The sequence below is a fragment of the Piliocolobus tephrosceles genome, chromosome 5 (assembly GCF_002776525.5).
Source record: "Piliocolobus tephrosceles isolate RC106 chromosome 5, ASM277652v3, whole genome shotgun sequence".
In the NCBI taxonomy this organism is placed as follows: Eukaryota; Metazoa; Chordata; class Mammalia; order Primates; family Cercopithecidae; genus Piliocolobus; species Piliocolobus tephrosceles.
The window spans coordinates 139,194,337-139,215,660 of NC_045438.1; the positions used below are offsets into that span (position 1 = coordinate 139,194,337).

General features: G+C 45.9%; 1 protein-coding gene across 1 annotated transcript in view; it reads left to right on the forward strand.

Moving 5' to 3' along the window:
* Nucleotides 1-14,420, forward strand: part of GABBR1 (gamma-aminobutyric acid type B receptor subunit 1) — a 30,675-nt gene extending 16,255 nt beyond the window's left edge. Inside the window, exons 12-23 of the mRNA XM_023191584.3 lie at nt 3,183-3,425; nt 4,058-4,121; nt 5,690-5,767; nt 7,316-7,466; nt 7,962-8,094; nt 9,444-9,560; nt 9,658-9,765; nt 10,198-10,291; nt 10,973-11,100; nt 11,680-11,808; nt 12,032-12,175; nt 12,943-14,420. Coding sequence (XP_023047352.1) covers nt 3,183-3,425; nt 4,058-4,121; nt 5,690-5,767; nt 7,316-7,466; nt 7,962-8,094; nt 9,444-9,560; nt 9,658-9,765; nt 10,198-10,291; nt 10,973-11,100; nt 11,680-11,808; nt 12,032-12,175; nt 12,943-13,116 — 1,563 coding nt within the window. The 3' untranslated portion in view covers nt 13,117-14,420. The remainder of the gene's footprint in view (nt 1-3,182; nt 3,426-4,057; nt 4,122-5,689; nt 5,768-7,315; nt 7,467-7,961; nt 8,095-9,443; nt 9,561-9,657; nt 9,766-10,197; nt 10,292-10,972; nt 11,101-11,679; nt 11,809-12,031; nt 12,176-12,942) is intronic.
* Nucleotides 14,421-21,324: the final 6,904 nt, after the last annotated feature.

A 21,324-nucleotide genomic window follows, 5' to 3' on the forward strand; every position in this document is an offset into this window, starting at 1 on the left:
CCCGTCTCTACTAAAAATACAAAAAATTAGCTGGGCGAGGTGGCTGGGGCCTGTGGTCCCAGCTACTCGGGAGGCTGACGCAGGAGAATGGCGTGAACCCGTGAGGCGGAGGTTGCAGTGAGCTGAGATCCAGCCACTGCACTCCAGCCTGGGCGACAGAGCAAGACTCCGTCTCAAAAAAAAAAAAAAAAAAAAAAAAAAAAGAGAGAGAAAGAAGAAAAAAAAGAAAAGAAATATGGACTTGAAATATTGAAATATTTGGCTGAAATTACAGAACTGAGTATCAGTAACAAAGATGAGGTTTAGAGTCAAGGAAATTCACATAGAAAAAATGTAACTTACTTTATACCCAGCATTTTTATACATGTTCTAATTTCATTTCACACTATTTTAGATAGTATTATTCTCATTTTAAAGCTGAATAACCAACTAGTGAGGTTTAATAACTTTTTTGAGATTTCATAGCAGGTAAAATGATTAGAATATGAATTCATCCCTTTATCTATCCAACGGACTTTTATTTTTTTTTTTTTGAGATAAAGTATCCCTCTGTTGCCCAGGCAGGAGTGCAGTGGTGCAATCACTGCAGCCTTGACCTCCTGGGCTCAAGCCATCCATCCACCTCAGTCCCTCCTAAGTAAGCTGGCATCACTGGCATATGCCACCAACTCTGGCTGATTTTTTTTTTTTTTTTTTTCTTGAGATGGAATCTTGCTCTGTTGCCTAGGCTGGAGTGCAATGGTGCGATCTCAGCTCACTGCAACCTCTGCCTCCTGGGTTCAAGCGATTCCCCTGCCTCAGCCTTCTGAATAGCTGCGATTATAGGCGCACACCACCATGCCCAGCTAATTTTTTTTGTATTTTTGGTAAAGATGGGGTTTCACCATGTTGGTCAGGTTGGTCTTGAACACCTAACCTCGTGATTCTCTCCTCGGCCTCCTGAAGTGCTGGGATTACAGGCATGAGCCACTGCACCCAGCCAAGTCCGGCTAATTTTTTTTTTTTTTTTTTTTGAGATGGAGTCTTGCTCTGTTGCCCAGGCTGGAGTGCGATTGGCATGATCTCCGCTCACATCAACCTCTGCTTTTTGAGTTCAAGCGATTCTCCTACCTCAGCCTCCCAAGTAGCTGGGATTACGGGAGCCCACCAACACACCCAGCTAATTTTTGTATTTTTAGTAGAGACGGGATTTCACCAGGTTGGCCAGGCTCTCTAGAATTTCCTGACCTCAGGTGATCCACCTGCCTTAGTCGCCCAAAGTGCTGGGATTACAAGCATGAGCCACCGAGCCACTGTGCCCAGCCTGACTTGTTTTTTATAAAGCCTTTTTAAAATAATTTTTTTTTGTTTTTTAAAGACAGAGCCTTGCTCTGTTGCTCAGGCTGGAGTGTGGTGGCATCATCTCAGCTCACTGTAACCTCCACCTCCCGAATTGAAGTGATTCTCTAGCCTCAGCCCTCAGCCTACTGAGTAGTTGGGACTACAAGTGCACACCACCATACCCAGCTAATTTTTTGTATTTTGGTAGAGATGGGGTTTCACCATGTTGCCCAGCTGGTCTTGAACTGCTGAGCTCAGGCAGTCTGCCCACCTCGGCCTCCCAAAGTGCTAGGATTACAGGCATGAGCCACTGTGCCTGGCATTTTTTTTTTTTTTAAAGCAGTTTTAGTTTCACAGCAGAATTGAGATGAAGGTACAGAGACTTGCCATATACTCCCCACATGCGTAGCCTTCCACATTATCAACATCCTCCACTAGAGTGGTACATTTGTTACAACTGATGAACCGACATTGATACATCATAATCACCCAAAGTCCATAGTTTACATTAGAGTTCACCCTTGGTGTTATATATTCTGTGGGTTTGGACAAATGTATAATGATGTGTATATGTACTGTTAAATACTTTACAGAGTATTTTCACTGGCCTTATCCAATGGACATTTATTGTGACTTCATTATGGTTAGGCACAGTGCTAGATGCTGATGATTAAGAAAGGGATGGGATTTGATCTTGTCCTCAAGGGTAGAACCCAGGCCCATTCTACCCAAGGGTAGAACCCAGGCATCTTCAAAGCCCAGGCTGCTTCAAATCCCAATGTAGTAGCCACTGCTCTACACTGCCTGTGCCCTTTGCATATCTCACTTCTCCATCTCTCTAGAAAGTTGGAGAAAAAGTGAGCAAGGCATGAGGAACAAAGTTACTTATTTATTCTTCATTCATCTATTTATTCTTTCATTAGTGTTTGTGTTAATACATTCCAAACCCAAACAATTATTTGTATGGTCCCCTGTGTGTTACTTGTGGTTTCCCAAGAAGTAGTTGCTAAGCTTTTCCTTGTATGGTTTCTGTGAGGTAAGGAAGGAGTGATGTGATTTTCTCCAGTATGTAGAATGTAGTTCCAAGAGGTTAAATAATTTACTTACAGTTATTTAGCCAAACAAGGTTACTGCAAGGTATATGAAGTCTGGTCTCTTGACCCAGTTCATGAGAGAGTTAAAGGAACTATAATTCTTTTTAGCTTTCTTGGAAAAAGAAGGTTGAGTGTTAGGAGGGGTGTGGGTAGGATTGAGTAATGGACTTCAAAAATGTGAAGGATATTTCTGTAGTTTTCAGTCTTCCGAAAGCCCTCTAAGAGGAAGTGAACTGAAAGCTCACAAGAATGGCAAGAAGTTAGCACGCTGAAGAAAATTCCTCCTGGTTGGCAAGCAGAGTGAGAAGACTGTGCTATCACCTTTTCTAGAATCTTTCAGAATTGTAGGAGCTGTTAGATCCTGGGTTAACTCTATGAAGAAAGTCAGAAGGATCAGAGAACATCAATGTCACAACTCTTCATTGGAATATCCATGTCTCCCCCTTTACTCTAGCTCTACCTTCCATCCTTTGCCACTCATTAGCCGGAGTGTTTATTTGTCAAACTTCTCTGTTTGCAGTTCTGAGCTAGCAACTATACACACTAAGACCACCGGACACAGCTAATCCCTGCTCTAGTCTAGTAGCTTCCGATCTAAGGTAGACACATGGGTATAGTTAAAGATTTTGAATGTACATATGCCCAATCTGACAACAGTAACACAAACCATCCATTCAAGTAGAAGTGTTTGAGCCAGAATTGGATTGTACCCCTTCCCCCACACCCACACACATTTCAGTTCTTTCCTCATGATTTTTTCCTCCCAAGACATCCCAGGAATTTGTCGAGAAACTAACCAAGCGACTGAAAAGACATCCTGAGGAGACAGGAGGTTTCCAGGAGGCACCGCTGGCCTATGATGCCATCTGGGCCTTGGCATTGGCCCTGAACAAGACATCTGGAGGAGGCGGCCGTTCTGGCGTGCGCCTGGAGGACTTCAACTACAACAACCAGACCATTACCGACCAAATCTACCGGGCAATGAACTCGTCGTCCTTTGAGGGTGTCTCTGTGAGTTACAGCAACTTCCTTTATACTCCCCTGTCTTCCCAATCTCAAGAGAGACTCCCGAGAAGCACCTTCTACAAACATGCATTCTCTGTTTTTCTTAGTTACTTCTTTGCAATAATCAGTCTCCGACCAGAGAAGTAGGGATCTTCAAATTTGAAAAACCCATCAAAGACTAGAGGGAAAAAAAGGATGTATTCCATTTTTTTAAACCCCTCCCCTCATTTCTTTTCAAACTAGTCCGAGTATCCATGAGTCAGGTGAGAATTGTAGGATTTTGAAAGACAAAACAGTCTGAAAGGTCATCTTCTTATTCCTTTTAAAATGAAAAGATTAGTTTCCAGAGAGATTTGCTGACTTGCTTAGGCCACACAACCCGAAGCCTGCTGGTGTTCTGTCTGGGGATTTTTTCCCATTCAAATCTCATGAGTGAAGCTCCTTCTCCAAAGAATAATGTTTCTAAAATCTAGGGTATGGGCATCTGGGGTATGTCCTATATGCAGGCAAATGCCATAAATAGCATTCATTCAGAGGCTCAATTACATCAAAAACAGAAGGATTGAAAGAGTCCCTGATGTTCTCTTTCACTCCTGCTTTTATCCCCTTTGCCTTCCTCCACATGTTCCTTCCCTTAGGGCCATGTGGTGTTTGATGCCAGTGGCTCTCGGATGGCATGGACGCTTATCGAGCAGCTGCAGGGTGAGTACTGGGGCAGGAGGGGACTGGACATGGGGGCCCGGCTGGGGCTGGGCTGGGATGCCACCTGGGGAAGAATATCACAGACATCACAAGATTGCCCTGGCACCTCCCCACTTCTGCCCTTTTCTTTTAACCCTGTTCATCAAGCTTGTAAATAATAATAATAAAAAGCTTAGCTACAAGAAGATTGATGTCTTTGAGTTGCACTGGTTTTGCTCTCGAAAAGAGGTGTGTAGGCTGGGTGTGGTGGCTCATCCCTGTAATCCCAGCACTTTTGGGAGGCCAAGGCGGGCAGATCATGAGGTCAGGAGTTTGAGACCAACCTGACCAACATGGTGAAACCCTGCCTCTACCAAAAATACAAAAAAAAAAAAAAAAAAAATTAGCTGGGTGTGGGGGTAGGCACTTGTAGTCCCAGCTACTTGGGAGACTGAGGCAGGAGAATCACTTGATCCCAGGAGGCAGAGGTTGCAGTTAGCCGAGATCATGCGACTGCACTCCAGCCTGGGTGACAGAGTGAGACTCTGTCTCAAAGAAAAAGGTAAAGAAAAGAGGTGTGTAAATTAAAAACAGCTACTCTCTTTCCCAGTGGCTTCCATTAATTTCACAAAGTTCCCCTTGAGTGGCTTGGGTTGAGAGGTTGATGACCTGTCAGTTAGACTCAAGAAAGCTGAATCTAGGAGAACTGCTACATTTTTTTAAGGGAATCCGCCAAATTTCCTTGATGTGTAAACTATCATTTCTAATTTATCTTCAGTGTGTATAGCTTGGCTTTTGTAGATTGTATTTTCTTGAAACTTAGCACACTTAGGTATTTGCAGAACTTCTAGGAGTTAATTTTTCTGCTCCACCCGGCTCTCAGTCTTTTACGGCATGGCCAAGAGAGCTATTTCTTGGCCTCCTGTGAAAAGTTTCTTTCTTCCTTTCTCCCCACCTCCACATCCTCTCAGCTTCTCTTTGTATCCAGGACAAGAGGAAGTGGACTTCAGCCATGGTGAAAGGAGTGTGAGTTGGCTTTTGAAGGAAAAGTTATGGTAACGGAAACAGTTCTAGAAGAGAAATCTTGGAAGTGACCAAATTTTACTCAATGGCGCTTTAAGAGGCAGATATAACTTATCCAAGGAATTAAAACCTAAGCCAACGGAAGAGAATGTTCTAAAATTAAAATGAAAGCCACTGGGAAAATAGAGCCTGCCCATCATGAGAGGAAGAATAAGCAGAAATATGTGTAAAGCTTTAGAAGCCAAAATCAAAGTGAGAGACATCTCACCGAGAGAGGTGTGAGGAATGGAATAGGTGGCAGACATGTTGTGGAGCCTCCTCACTGAAGACTTTTAAACATAGATATTCTTATTTATTTGAGTTGCCTTAGGAACCACCTTATATTGCTTTTAAGTCATGTTGCTGATTCAAGCAACTCGTAGGTCCTTCCAAGCATCCTTTAGGGCCTCAGGTGAAAATAAAATCAGATACAGCCATGCAAAGCTCTAGGGAAGTGGGAAGGTGAAAATGCCTAGGATCAGCTCTTTGGCTCCCTGTGGTCACTCCTTTTATTGTCGTCTGCCCAGGTGGCAGCTACAAGAAGATTGGCTACTATGACAGCACAAAGGATGATCTTTCCTGGTCCAAAACAGATAAGTGGATTGGTGAGTGGATCTTGTTTGTATTTTCCTTCAGCCCCTCTGGACAATCAAGGGAAAAAGTCATGCCTTTGAGTGAGGATGGAATGGTGGAGACTATTAGGTTGGTATGTGGCTGGCAGCTGGGCTAGGAGAAAGGGTTAAGTGAGAGTGAATACAACCCCTAAGGCGTGGGTAGGGGAGACTGGTGTATTTGGAGAGGGAATAGGGGGTGGTTATACTATTTTTAATAGTACATTGCTGGGGTAACTGGGGATTAGAGGCAGGGGGTGGGCAGAGGGCGGGAAATGGAAACTCCATTTGGGTTTCCCAGATGTCCTGGTGTCTTGATATATTTGAACCAGCTACTTCAAGCCCAGAGCTGTCTCTTTGTCTGTCTCTTTAGTTTAATGGTTGCTTAAACTATGGAGGAGGAGGGAAAACCTCATGTAATTGTCATCTGCCAAAATGTGCTTGTTATTTTTATATGCATTTTTTAAAAATTTCCTATTTTTATGTAATTTTAGAGGTGCGCGTGCAGTTGTGTTACATGAATATATTGCATAGTGGTGAAGTCTGGGCGTTTAGTGCGCCTGTCACCCAAATAGTGTACATTGTACCTAATAGGTAGTACTTCATCCCTCAAAATATACTTTTTAAAGAGGGAAAGTAAGCAGTTATTCTTTGTGTGTTTGGCCTAAATGATAGGACATAGGAGAGAAACTGAAGGGGGACAAAAGGAAGGACCTACTGATAAAAGAAAGGCTCCTTGAGAATGAAGGGGAGGCCCAGCCATTGAAGACGGCTGCCATCTTGCCATCTGCCCTGCCCAGTGGAAATCTAGTCATTCCCAGCACTGCTGGAGTTTTGCCCTTTTTTTTTTTTACAATTTGAATTTAGGACAGTGTTCTGAGTTGCTATAAATGCTGCATGGCCTAAATTATTCTTAAAAAAAAAAACCTAAGCAAATTGAAATTAGTTTTTTTGGTGAACTCTGACAAATTTGAACCCGTAATAATAACTGGAAAACATCTTTGGGAATATCACCCTGCCAGGATTAAAATTTCAGATTAGTTTTCCTTCTTTTTTTTTTTTTTTTTGTCTTAAGATTAGGTGTCCACACTAGATACTTCAAGGCCTTTTTAGCTTTATGATTCAATAGTTGTCATTTGAAACTTTGATTTGGGTTATAAGAGACTTTATAACATTTTTTAGTTATCCCCTTCTTTCTCTTCCCATTTTCCTTTGCTGTAAGAAAGACAGAAAAACTTAAAGAACAAACAAAAACAAAGACTACAACTTTGGTGACATGCCTCAGCATTTCCCAACCTATGGACAGACCATTCACTCCATCTTCTCATCTCGTTTCTGGTTGCTTCCTAACGGCCCCAGTGGCACTGAGCATTCTGCCTGCAGTAACCTCTGTTCAGTGCAGTTAGGGCCTCATGTCCCCAGCCAATGACTGAAGTCTGTCAGCAATCTAGTTCTTTGCCCTTTTCTCCTATCCCATCTTCATTCCTTTGTCCTCCTTCCCTTCTCTTTTCCCTTCCCCTCCTCCTCCCCTGTGCCATGCAGGAGGGTCCCCCCCAGCTGACCAGACCCTGGTCATCAAGACATTCCGCTTCCTGTCACAGAAACTCTTTATCTCCGTCTCGGTTCTCTCCAGCCTGGGCATTGTCCTAGCTGTTGTCTGTCTGTCCTTTAACATCTACAACTCACATGTCCGGTAAGTTTCTCTTCTGATGTTTTCCTTGTCTGCCTCTCTGAGATACTGATCATGTTCCTGGACAGGATGAGAATGAAACCTGTGTAACTCGCATGGCCATGTATCATGGAGTTGTTCATTCTGACTTGTTAAGAATGAAAACAGGCAAACCAGATATAACCCCCACTCCTACTTCAAAGTAGCTAACTGGAAGGAAAAAGAAAAGAAGAGATAAAAACAACCTTTGGGGCCAGGTCTCACAGTCTTGGACTCTACATAGATAGCCTGTATTCTAGTGGGAGCCTGTGCTTGGGAAGCCCTCTGCAACTCCATCTCCAGCCCCATGACTGCATTGCTTTGCCTCTCAAGGCTCCACTGTCTTCTCCAATCCTGTCTTCCTTTAGCCCCTGGCCCTGAAATTAGGGTCATGCTGTTGCATGGTATTTGGAGAGCTCAGCCTCCCTGGAGAAGAGGGGTAATTATCTCTCCCTGTCACCCTCTCCACCTCTGCCCTAGTTATATCCAGAACTCACAGCCCAACCTGAACAACCTGACTGCTGTGGGCTGCTCACTGGCATTAGCTGCTGTCTTCCCCCTGGGGCTGGATGGTTACCACATTGGGAGGAACCAGTTCCCTTTCGTCTGCCAGGTGAGGAGGTGGTGGGCAAATTCCTCACAGAATGTGGCTCTCCCACCCGTCTCAGGAGCGCCTTCCATGGTTTATGGTTCTCTGCCTTTCCTCCTCAGCTTTCCCTGACTCTTGTCCCTGTTCTTTCCTTCTAGCATCACCCCTCTGGTCTCTGTTTGGCTCTGTCCCTTCTTTCTGTGCCTGCAGGCCATTTTCATTCTGTAGTTCACTTGTCAGTTCCAAGGTTGCCATGGCAGGCCTTGCAGAGAAGAGGAGGGAGCCATTGAAGGCAAAGGAAGGGGATTTGCTCAGAGGTCTCCTGAACAATGGTTGCTTGTCTGTGGTATGGGGGCTGAGAATCAGAACTGTGGACTTCCCTTGGGAGCCTCTGTTGGGTTTGGAAGGATGGAAGCAGAGATCAAAACAGACAGCAGAGAGAGTTGGGGGGAAGGGACCACTGCCACACAGGGAGGAGGGGCTCTGGGACTGTTGGTACATGGAAAGTTCTAGCGCTCTGGGGAGAGGCCAGTTTCAACAGTGATAGCTGAGTGGTTCTCTGTTGCACTGGTGGAAACACCCACTCTTTCTCCTGATCTGCCTGCCTGTCCTTGCTCTCTCTTTTTCCTCTGCTCTGTGCTGTCCTGATCATACATCTGTGCACATGGCATTTCCATGCACATGCACATGCAGTTCATCAGGAATCCTCTGTTCCCAGTGAGGCCAGAGTGCAGCTGGAGAAGCAGACAATTAGCTGCAGTGCAGTAGGAGAGGTTCCAGAGTAGAGATCTGCACAGAGTGCTTTGGGGGCAAAGAAGGGAATGCAGTCACTGTTGGCATAATTGGGTGGACCTCCGTGAAGAGGTGCATTTGAATACTGAAGGACAAATAGGATTTTATCAGCTAGAGAAATAAAGGAAGGCTACTTCAGGGGCGTAGGGAGCATCGTGTGGCTAGAAAATACTTGAAAGAGAGTAGATGAAGAGAAAGTGGGTAGTTGAGCATGGCTGGAGCGTGGAGTAGATGCAGGGCTGGGAGATGAGCCTAGCTGGACAGGTGGGTGGGAGCATGTTGTGAAGGGTCTGTGTCACATCCAGAAGTGTTCAGGCTGTAACTTATAGATACTGGGGAGTGGGTGGAGAGGTTTTAGCAAGATCACCTTGGTGGTGTGGAAGTAGAGGGTGGATGGGAGGAACTGTTCAAGGTGGGGAGACTGCCCTCTCCCTGCCACTCCCCATCCTGTTAACATTTTCCCATCCTCCCTGTGTCACCATGTGCTCCCTGCCCACACTCCCTTAGGGTTCTGCCCATCCTTACTGCAGTCCCTGCTACTACCCTACCCTATTCTGCCTGTGCCCTCTCTTCTTTTCTAGGCCCGCCTCTGGCTCCTGGGCCTGGGCTTTAGTCTGGGCTATGGCTCCATGTTCACCAAGATTTGGTGGGTCCACACGGTCTTCACAAAGAAGGAAGAAAAGAAGGAGTGGAGAAAGGTGAGTTGCTGCCCAATCCTTAGCCCCCTGATCCTTGGCTCCTGGGGCGCAGAGCATTTTCGCCTGATGTGCCTGTTCTCCCCACATATTTATCCAGACTCTGGAACCCTGGAAGCTGTATGCCACAGTGGGCCTGCTGGTGGGCATGGATGTCCTCACTCTGGCCATCTGGCAGATTGTGGACCCTCTGCATCGAACCATTGAGGTACCGCTGGAGAGGAGGTGCTGTGGTCGGGAGAATGAGCAGGGCTCAGTGGCCATCAGGGCCCAGGGGTTGTGTGTGGTCTCGAGGGACGAAGCTACTTGGTGAGAGTGCTTTCCTCATACCGGAAGCTCTTCCTTTCCTTCCTAGAAGGAGCCCCTCATAGGCCTCCAGATTCTGAAGAAAGAAAGATTCCTCCAGATAGCTGAAGAAAGGAAGGGGTGGGGATCTGGGAAGGGTGTGTAGAACTTCCAGGCATCAGGGAAAGTGGGGAAGAAGCACCTGCAAGGGTTCAAGAAAACATTCTCAGGCCTGGAGTGAGATTTGGCATCAGCATTGAGGGTCTCATAGGAGAACAGCTGGAAGCCAGAGAAGCATTGAGGAGAGGAGGGGAGGCTGGCAGCCATCTTTCTTGTGACCTTGTTTCTCCCCTAGACATTTGCCAAGGAGGAACCAAAGGAAGATATCGACGTCTCTATTCTGCCTCAGCTGGAGCATTGCAGCTCCAGGAAGATGAACACGTGGCTTGGTGTGTGGGGTGTGGGCAAAGGAGGGCAGGGATGCACAAAGGCAAGAGGGAAGGCAAGGGCAAAGGACTCGGAGGGAGAGGGGTCTTTGGAAGAGGAGGTAGAGAGCTTCTCAACCCAGTTTGAACACCCTACTCTTTGTTATTGCACTAATCTTTTCTGAGAATAGGGGAGAGTTGCTCTTTTGCTGTGAGGAGCGTAGGGCCCAAAGCACGGATGAACTTGTGTTCAGCAGAGGGACAAGTGAGGGTAATCCACCTCCAGACCCGACATTATCTTCTAGATCCCCCTTGGCCTTGTTAACATTGTTCGATTCATGGTCACAAATGGCAAACCTACCCTCTGCCTGGAAAACCACTTTCCCCCCTGGAGGGTAAGGGTGAGGCATGTGTGGCCCAGACTGGCCTATTTCTAGATATTCAGCAAGCTCTTGCCTGACTGACAGCAGCTCGCCACCATTGCCTTCCTGTGTGAATCCCATGAAAAAGTGATGAGGTCCGGCCAAGCTGGGTGGACATAGAGGGTGGGGGATACAGGGTGAGGTTTGCTAGGTCAGAGGGGCTGGATTGGAGAGGAGGGCCCCTTTTCCATTGCAGAGTAGGTGAAGGGCAGAGAGGGGATGGGGACTGAGTGAGGAGCATTGTGGTCCTTGTTGCTCAAGTGACTCTCTCCTGCCATTCTAGGCATTTTCTACGGTTATAAGGGACTGCTGCTGCTCCTGGGAATCTTCCTTGCTTATGAGACCAAGAGTGTGTCCACTGAGAAGATCAATGACCACCGGGCTGTAGGCATGGCTATCTACAATGTGGCCGTGAGCATTGACCCCCTGGCGTTGACCCTGTGGGCTGACCACCGCAGCCCAGATGTGATGAACTAGGAAGCATCGATGCTAGATCTGGGATCGGTGGCTTAGGAGTCTTAAAAAGTTTGTTAATTCTTCAGGTTTACAAAGCACTTTACAGTTTACTAAGCTCACTGTAGACATTGTGTCATTAATCTTACAGCTACCCAATGAAGTAGATATTAGTATCCCCACTTTATAGGTGAGGAAACAGAAACACAGAGAAGGTAAACTGCTTGTCTGTGGGTTGATGGACTGGACTCTGTTGGCGTTTCCTACCAGGGACCGGCTCTGGAGGACCTGGAATGTGTGCAGAGATCCTGGGAGTTCCTGCCTTGAGGGGAGTGGTCAACCAAGAGTGAAAACTGGTTTGGGACAGTTTGAGATTTTTCTCAGTCTGTATTTCAGGATGATCCTGAATTTGGATCCCTTTCAAAGGGAAAGTTCACCAGGAAGCTGTCTGCATAGGCTCCCTCCCATGGGGAGTAAACTCTGGATCTTGTCTGAGCCTGCAGACCTGAGACTCCCTCAATGTGTCTTTCCCTCTAGGTCCTGTGCCTCATCACCGCTCCTGTCACCATGATTCTGTCCAGCCAGCAGGATGCAGCCTTTGCCTTTGCCTCTCTTGCCATAGTTTTCTCCTCCTATATTACTCTTGTTGTGCTCTTTGTGCCCAAGGTGAGGTTCTATTTTTTCTCTCACCCTCTTTAGTCCCATGTTCCCTCCCTCCCTCCTTCCTACAGTACTGAGTTCCTCTGCCCTTCCATTCACCCTCCTCTCACTCCTCCCCTTGTTTGGGCCCAACTCTCTTATCGGCATTCTTTCCACCTCTAACTTTCCATCAGCCATTCACTAGTACAGCCCCTGCTGGGCCACCACACACCCAAACATTTGCCCCCAGATGCGCAGGCTGATCACCCGAGGGGAATGGCAGTCAGAGGCGCAGGACACCATGAAGACAGGGTCATCGACCAACAACAACGAGGAGGAGAAGTCCCGGCTGTTGGAGAAGGAGAACCGCGAACTGGAAAAGATCATTGCTGAGGTGCGGGGGTGGGTGTCAGGGTGGGGTGTTGGAGTGGTGGGGTCCAGGAGGCTTGTGTCTTAGCTCGGGTTGTCTGAAGCCAAGCCTGAGGTACAGGGTCAGATGTTCTTGGTTCATGGAGGGAGGGTCCTAGGAGAACAACCTGTAAGGAGTGAGTGGAGCAGGATAGGGGAGGGGAAAGGGCTGAGCAAGATTCTGTCTCAGGCAAAATCCAGTGTTGGCCTGACAGGTGGAGGGGCTCTGGAGTGGGAGCTATGTGGTTGACTCAGCCTCCTTAAGGCAAGAGGATGGCTGTTGGCTGTGGGTGGCAACTGAAGAGAGGCAGCAGTGAGCCTCTAGTAGTCAACACTCACAGCAGCTGGGTGTCGCATGCAGCCCCAGCATAAAGGACCTGGGCAGGCGTTCACTGTGCCCCAGGCTGTCATTAGGGGCTGGTGCAATGCCAAAGAGAGGGATGTTCCAACTGGGTTGACACAAATCTCTCTGATTTATTGGAAGCTCTGTGCACTGACTTTTCTCTCCTTCCGCACTTTTTCCTTTTGTTTTTAAATTCTCTCTTATTTCCCTGATCTCATTTTTTTATTGGTATCCCCATTATGTTCTCTGGCTTTTCTTGTTCTATTTTGACTTCTCCTTTTAATTTCTTCTGTCCACTTACCCTATATCCTCCCCCCTACATTTTTCTGTGCCCTTCCTCTCTTTCCCTCCTCCCCACCCCTTCATCACCTCCTCTTCTCCTACTCTCCCAATTGTGCTTCTTCCTCCAGAAAGAGGAGCGTGTCTCTGAACTGCGCCATCAACTCCAGTCTCGGCAGCAGCTCCGCTCCCGGCGCCACCCGCCAACACCCCCAGACCCCTCTGGGGGCCTGCCCAGGGGACCCCCTGAGCCCCCCGACCGGCTTAGCTGTGATGGGAGTCGAGTGCATTTGCTTTATAAGTGAGGGCAGGGTGAGGGAGGACAGGCCAGTAGTGGGCGGGAAAGGGAGACAGGAAGGCCAGGGGACTCAGGAAGCAGGGGGTCCCCATCCCCAGCTGGGAAGAACATGCTATCCAATCTCATCTCTTGTAAATACATGTCCCCCTGTGAGTCCTGGGCTGATTTGGGTCTCTCATACCTCTGGGAAACAGACCTTTTTCTCTCTCACTGCTTCATGTAATTTTGTATCACCTCTTCACAATTTAGTTCGTACCTGGCTTGAAGCTGCTCACTGCTCACGCGCTGCCTCCTCAGCAGCCTCACTGCATCTTTCTCTTCCCATGCAACACCCTCTTCTAGTTACCACGGCAACCCCTGCAGCTCCTCTGCCTTTGTGCTCTGTTCCTGTCCAGCAGAGGTCTCCCCACAAGTGCTCTTTCCACCCCAAAGGGGCCTCTCCTTTTCTCCACTGTCATAATCTCTTTCCATCTTACTTGCCCTTCCACACTTTCTCACATTTGTCTCCCCCTGAATTTTGCTTCTTTTGGGGGCTCATTCTTTTCGCCAAGGCTCACATGCTCCTTGCCTCTGCTCTTTGTGCACTCACGCTCAGCACACATGCATCCTCCCCTCTCCTGCGTGTGCCCACTGAACATGCTCGTGTGCACTGTGTTTTTCTCATGTGCTTTCTTCATGTTCAGTCACATGTGCTCTCAGGCATCCTGCATTCACAGCTACGTGTGCCCCACTCACGGTTATGGGTCTGCCCTTGAGCGTGTTTGGGTAGGCATGTGCAATTTGTCTAGCATGCTGAGTCGTGTCTTTCCTGTTTGCACACATCCATGTACTTTCCCTGTGTACCCTCCATGTACCTTGTGTACCTTCTTCCCTTAAATCATGGTATTCTTCTAACAGAGCCATAAGCACCCTACCCTGCACATTGTTATGCACTTTTCCCCAATTCTTGTCTGGTGGGGCCATCCACACCCTCTCCTCATCGCGGAATCTCCATTTCTGCTCAGACTCCCCCCTTCTCCATTGTACTCATGTACCACCCTCGGTCTATACTCACAATCATCTTCTCCCAAGACTGCTCCCTTTTGTTTTGTGGTTTTTTTTTTTGGAGGAGAATTAAGGAAAAATAAGTGGGGGCAGGTTTGGAGAGCTGCTTCCAGTGGATAGTTGATGAGAATCCTGACTAAAGGAGGGCACCCTTGACTGTTGGGATAGACAGATGGACCTACGGGGCGGGAGGTGGCGTCCCTTTCACACTGTGGTGTCTCTTGGGGAAGGATCTCCCCGAATCTCAATAAACCAGTGAACAGTGTGGCTCGGCACCTTGCACTCTTCCTGTGAACAGAATGGGCTTCAATCCAAGAAGGAAGGCTCAGAGGACTCCAAGTTCATGAAAAGGCTTTGAAGCAGAGGGTGAAAAGAGGTGTTTTATTGATCCATTGAGGGCTTAGCAGAATAAAGCAGGACATGATTAAGTCTGAGATTAGTGAGTGAGGACACTACTGGTTAAAAGTGTGGGCTCTGGAGTCAGACTGCCAGGGCATCAGATCCAACCACATGCAAACATTTTCTTAGTCTCTATTCCCCATGTCCTCATCTATAAAAATGAGAATAACAATAATAATACATTCCTCTATATGTTGGGTACAAAGACTATATAAATTGTACATTCAGGTGCCTAGGATGGCCCTTGGGCCATGGTATATGTTGCATGAATGTTAGCCTCTGTCCCTGCTGTTTAATGAGTTCCTCGACAGTAGTCGGCCTGAATTGGGAGCCTGGAGCAAGTGCCTAAGCGTCCCCTCTAGGGACGCTCCTTCCCAGGAACTAAGAACAGTAAAAGAATGATGACTGCTGGAAGGTAATGGATGAGATGGCCACTGAGTGCTTCCAACCTTAAACATCTTTGTCTAGGAACTCTGAGCATTTTGGAAATAATTTGCTATCAAAATGAAAAAAAAATTTGAATGGGCAAGGGCCAAAACACTTGCCTGAGACTTTAAACATTTTTTGTGTCGTCTTGGAGAGTGCTTTTTTGAAGCTCAACTTTTCTTTTACTTTGGCACTGATTTTTAAAATGATTCTCAGATTTTTGTAAGAGAGCTGCAAGGGTTGGATGGGCCCCTGTCATTCATTGACCAGTTAAGTGCCAATTTCTGAACTTCCACTAAAGCACGAGCTGGTTGAATCTTAGACCAGTACTTGAACAACGTTCCACTGTGATTATCCACCTGGGACCAGTTGGACTTAATGTGAGTCTCTCTTCTTCCCACAGTGGAATATCCTCTAGGAAAAGAGAAGAAGCCAATGGAGTAGATAAGCCTGCAGTGTGGAAAATGAATAGTTGGCATCAGAACAGCAGCAGGAGGCTGGGCGCGGTGGTTCACGCCTGTAATCCCAGCACTTTGGGAGGCCGAGGTGGGTGGATCACGAGGTCAGGAGTTCAAGACCAGCCTGGTCGAGATGGTGAAACCCTGTCTCTACTAAAAATACAGAAACTAGCTGGGTGTGATGGTGGGTGCCTGTAATCCCAGCTGCTCCAGAGGCTGAGGCAGATAATTGCTTGAACCCAGGAGACAGAGGTTGCAGTGAGTTTGTGCCACTGCACTCCAGCCTGGGCAACAGAGTGAAACTCCATCTCAAAAAAAAAAAAAAAAAAAAAAGAAAGAAAAGAAACAGTAGCAGGAGCTGTAGAACAGTCATGGTTAGAACCTAAAAGACCCAAATTATCATCTCAAGCTTGCATTGAACTTAGGTGGGCTGTAAATTATAAACAAAGGGTGAACAGTTCTACTGGGGCCAAAGGTGAGCCAGACACTCTGCTAGCAGGAGTGCAGGAGTCTCAAGCCAGATGGTGGGACTAGCAGAGTGCCCAGTGCAAAGGGGTGGGAAGGAGTGAGATTGAGGATATTATAAAGGTACTTAGAAGAAAACTTGTAAGATTGTTACTGGCCAAATTTAAAACATGACTGAGCACTGTTTTTCATACAGGCCTCCTACTAATAAGAAAAACAATTCTGAGATAACTGCTTGTTTGAGTTCACAGTTAATGTTCCTGATGATTAAGATCAGTTGCAAATGTACATCTGTCAATGCTCATCTACAATCAGACTTCATGTATTCATTTTTGAAAGTGTCTTTTCAGGGAGAAAGGTGCTATTGATTAGTACTAATACTAATTATTAATGTATTATTATATATAATTACAATGAGATAGATATATATATACACACACACACACACATATATACACACACACACTCAATGATATTTAATTAATGTATAATTGTATCCCAAGAGGCGCAAAGGAGATGTGTTGCCAGGTGGAGAGGCTACCACTTGGCAGTTCTGGGAGGACTTGCTCCCTGGGCTCTGTGAGGCACGCTTTGCATTTCCAGCCCTGCCTTAGTCAGGGTAGTTCAGATCACTTTCTGACTTTGGAATGTCCTGGAATGTAGACTGCCTGCAGGCTTCCATGTCCCCTGCTTTTCCCTGACTTAGCCTGTTGCCTCTCTGCCTTCCTGTTGGTTGTCTACCAGTGGAGAGCATTTTGTGCGCACTTGGTTGCTACATTAGTTGGGTTATCTTCAACAAGTGTTGATGGTGAGTTGCTGTGGCAGGTGCTTTGCTTGGCACTGAGGCAAAATGGGGAGTAAGATGGCTTTCAAGGGTTGTACCTTCTCAACATGGGAAGATGACCAGTGAGCAGAAAAACAAATAAATGAGATCACTTAAGAGAGCAACCAGGAGTGTCAGGCATCTCACAACCATTAGCTCTGGTGTGAAGGAGAACTCTAAAAGCGAGGGAATTGTGTGTTCATTTTCTGGGGTCACAGAGCTACTAAGGAGCAAAGCCAGCATTCAAACTGCATATATTATTATCTATTGCCACAAAACCTGTTACCCTAAATGGCTTCAGACAACAATAATCATTTATTATCATGGTTTTTGTGGGCTACAAATTCAGATAGGGTACAGTGGGGAGGGTTCACCCTGCTCCGTAGCATCTGGAAGGTCAGAAATCTGGTGGCTGTTGTCGTCCGAAGGGTCCTTCACTCAGCGTCTAATGGGGGTGTTGGCTGTTGGCAGAGACCTCAGCGAGGGCTGTCAGCTGAAACCCCTACACATGGCCTTTCCATGTGGCCTGGTATTCCTCATGACCTAATGACAGTTCCAAAGGCAAGTGGAGGCAGTTGTAGAGAGCCAGCCAGGTTTAAGCTGTATTTATTTATTTATTTTTCCTGAGAAAGCCTTGAAAGTCACGTAGCATCACTTCTGAGATATTCCACTGGTCCAAGCAGTCGCAAGGCCGTGCCTAGGTTCAGGAGAGGAAACACTTCACCTCTTGGTGGGATGAGCGTAAGTCACACTGTAAAGAGAACATGTGGAATGGGACAAATGTGTGTTGCAGGCTTCTTTGGTAAAAGCAATCTGCTGCATCTGGTCTGCCTGCTGCAAAGCCAGTGTTCATTTCATCTTACCAAGTTCTTTGTCCGCCCTCTGAGCTGAACACCCTAGCCTTGTATATTTGCTGTCATGCAGCCTCTTACCAGGCCCTAGATTCCTCTGGACGCTTTGGAGCCAGCTATGATCTCACCCCAGCAGAAAATGGGAAGTGTTGAAGATGGTCCTGCCAATTGCTTCTCCCACAGTCCTTGGTAATTTTAGGATACCCTGGATAGGCAACATTTTGTTTATCCACTCAGGCTTTTGAAGCAGATAATTCTGTGACTTTGCCCTTGAGGGAATCTATCACTTGACATGAAGCTACCATAAGGTAGGCTTCATGTTAAGGGAGGCTGTCACTTGAAGGCAGGCGGAAAGGTGCTATTGATTAGCCACCTCATGGTGGTTTCATGTTAAGTGACAGCTTCCCTCAAATGGGATGCTACTCAAAATACTTAACCAATATGGCATCCACTTACATGGCTCCCTGGAGCATGGAAGGACATGCTAGAGACTATCCTGGAAGGTGAGTTCAGCACTAGCAGCAGCTGTGATAGGGACACGTACTGAGGCCTGTGTGGGCTGGACACTGGGACTGTGATGCAACAAAGCTAGGGAGACAGATGCAGAAACAACATCATGTGGCCTGCAGAGTACATTCCCCAGGTGTGTGTAGGGAGTGTAGGAAATAAAATCCTTTTCCTCTGCCTGTCTTAGGTTCTCCAGCTGTGGCTGTGTAAATGAGAGTGGCATAAAACAGATTAATGAGAGAAAAACAAATAGAAGTTTATTAACATTGGTTTCATGCATGTACACATGGGAGTACCCAGTGGTGAACAATGCAATGCGGTAGTTAGAATAAGGGCTCATGGCTGGGTGTGGTGGCTCATGCCTGTAATGCCAGCACTTTGGGAGGCCAAAGCGGGGGATCACTTGAGGTCAGGAGTTTTAGACCAGCCTGGGCAACATGGAGAAACCTCGTCTCTACTAAAAATACAAAAATTAGCTGGTTGTGGAGGCAGGAGAATTGCTTGAATCCGGGAGGCAGAGGTTGCAGTGAGTAAAGATTGTGCCGTTGCACTCCAGCCTGGGTGACAAAACGAGACTCTGATTCAAAAAAAGAAAAAAAAAAAAAAGGAATTTGGAGCTCATACAGTTGCCCCTTGAACAACTTGGGGCTTAGGGTTGCCGATCCCACACACACACGAAAATCTGCACATAACTTTTGACTCCAAACTTAGCTACTAATAGCTTACTGTTGACTGAAAGTCTTACCATTAACATAAACAGTTGATCAACACATATTTTGTATGCTATACGTCTTATATATGTATTCTTACAATAAAGTAAGCTAGAGAAAAGGAAATATTATCAAGAAAATCGTAAGGAAAATATATATAGGGCACTATACTGTGTTTATTGATACCTTAAGTTTACATCATTTACATGATGAATTGTCTGTCTGAAATGGCAGCAACCCCAGCAATGGACCTCAATGGACCTCAATCTATGGTGTATATCAAGCAATTCAACTTTTTATAGAGTCATGACTTTTCTCTGCTTCTTGGGAGAACTTACAGCATCACTATTGACACTTCATATGGGTCCTATGGTGTTATTTAAGGTTTATGGTATTGCTCTAGACATGATGAAATATATGCAAGAATCTTGAGCAATCACTCTTTACTGCTATACACAATTTACTGGATAGATGAGCTGCTCATGCAGAGATGATTAGTGTCACATGGCATTTTAGGCAGATACTTGCAACAATTGAGCTCATTGCAATGGTAGGAGGAAGTGGCTATCAAATTACAGTAGAACAGTATACACTACAGTTAATTTTTTGCCATTATGATTTAATTCTGTATCTTTTGTTAAGCTTTCTCTTGACTTTGAATGGCTCATATGTGGTCTGTAAGTGTGTGCATAGGTTTTGATAAATTCTGTTTATTTTTTGAGACAAGGTCTCACTCTATTGCCCACACTGGAGTGCAGTGGCATGATCTTGGCTCACTTCAGCCTCAACCTCCCAGGCTCAGGTGATCCTCCTACCTCAGCCTCCTGGGTAGCTGGGACTGTAGGTACATGCCACCATGCCCAGCGAATTTTTTGTATTTTTAGTAGAGATGGGGTTTTGCTATGTTGCTCGGATTGATCGTGGACTCCTGGATTCAAGCAATCTGCCCACCTCAGCCTCCCAAAGTGCCTGGCCAAATTTTTGTTTTTTATAGTAGATTTGTGTATATTTTTTGGTAGTATCTATGTGTATTTTATACATTTATGTGTTGATGAGAAAAGCCAAATATGTAAAATATTTGAAGAGGTTTATTCTGAGCCATTTATGAGTGATCATGGCCTGTGACACAGCCTGAAGAGATCCTGAGAAGATGTGCCCAAGATGGTTGGGTTACAGCTTGGTTTCATACATTTTAGGGAGCCATAAGTCACTGACAAAGACATAAATGAATACATGTAAGGTATACATTGGTTCAACTCAGAAAGGTGGGACATCTCAAAGCAAGGGAGCTCACAGGTCATAGGGATTATTCAGATTTTCTGATTGCCAATAGGTTGAGAAAGTTAAGCTCTGCCTAAAGAGTTGAGGTCAGCAGAAAGAAATGCTTGAGTTAAGATAAGGGGGCATGTAGGTGGCGCTGGGGGAGATGTTTGTGGATGCAAAGATTCTTGTTATGTAGTTGAAGCTTCCAGGCCTCAGAAATAATAGATGATAAATGTTTCTTATCGCACCTTAAAAGACATCAGACTCTTATTAGTAAAATCTCTCCTGGATCAGAGGAATACCTGGAAGGGGAAGGGGATTCTCTACAAAATGCAAATCCCCACGACAAGAGATGGCTTTGCAGAGTCATTTCAAAATATGTCAAAGAAATATATTTTGGGGTAAAATACTTTGATTTCCTTCAGGGCCTGCTATCTGTGATGTGATGCTATACCAGAGTCAGGTTGGAGTTGACTATTTTATTGCCACAGAGAATCTTTTGTCAGTCTTATGATCTCTATTTTAATGTTAATGCTGGTCAGTTGTCCCTAAACTCCAAAGGAAGGAGGGTATCACTGGCATGTCTTACCTCTCTTCCTGTCAGTTGGGGAGCTGAGAATTTTATTTTTGGTTTATACATGAGATACTTTTCTCTTATTTATTTATTTATTTTTTTAAATGGAAGCTGGAGTGAGGTGGTGCAATCACGGCTTACTACAGCCTCAGCCACCTGGGCTCCAGAGAGCCTCCCATCTCAGCCTTCCTAGTAGCTGGGACTACAGGTGCGTGCCACCATGTCCAGTTAATTTTTTTTTTTTTTTTGTAGAGATGAGGTTTCCCCATGTTACCCAGGCTGGCCTCCAACTCCTGAGCTCAAGCAATGCATCCATCTTGGCCTCCCAAAGTTCTGGGATTACAGGCGTGTGCCACAGCACCTGGCCTGTTAATTTTTCTAATGTGTCTAGGCTATGGGGTTTGTCTGTTTTTTCAAATTGTCACAAATCTCCAAAAACTTTTTCAATATACTTACTGAAAAAAAATCATGTGTGAGTGAATCCATGGAGTTCAAACTCGTGTTGTTCTTAGCAACTGTATACCATCTTGGCTAGGTAAAGGAAAAGGAGTTTGGGGCTTCTGGGTGAGTGAGAGATGGGGAGGCAAGTTATGGGAAAGTGACCAGGAAAATATGGAACAAAGTGGTTTAGTAAGGTTTGTTATGCAGATTTAAACTGATGTCTTCTCCATTAGTAAGAGTTGTACCTTTACAGA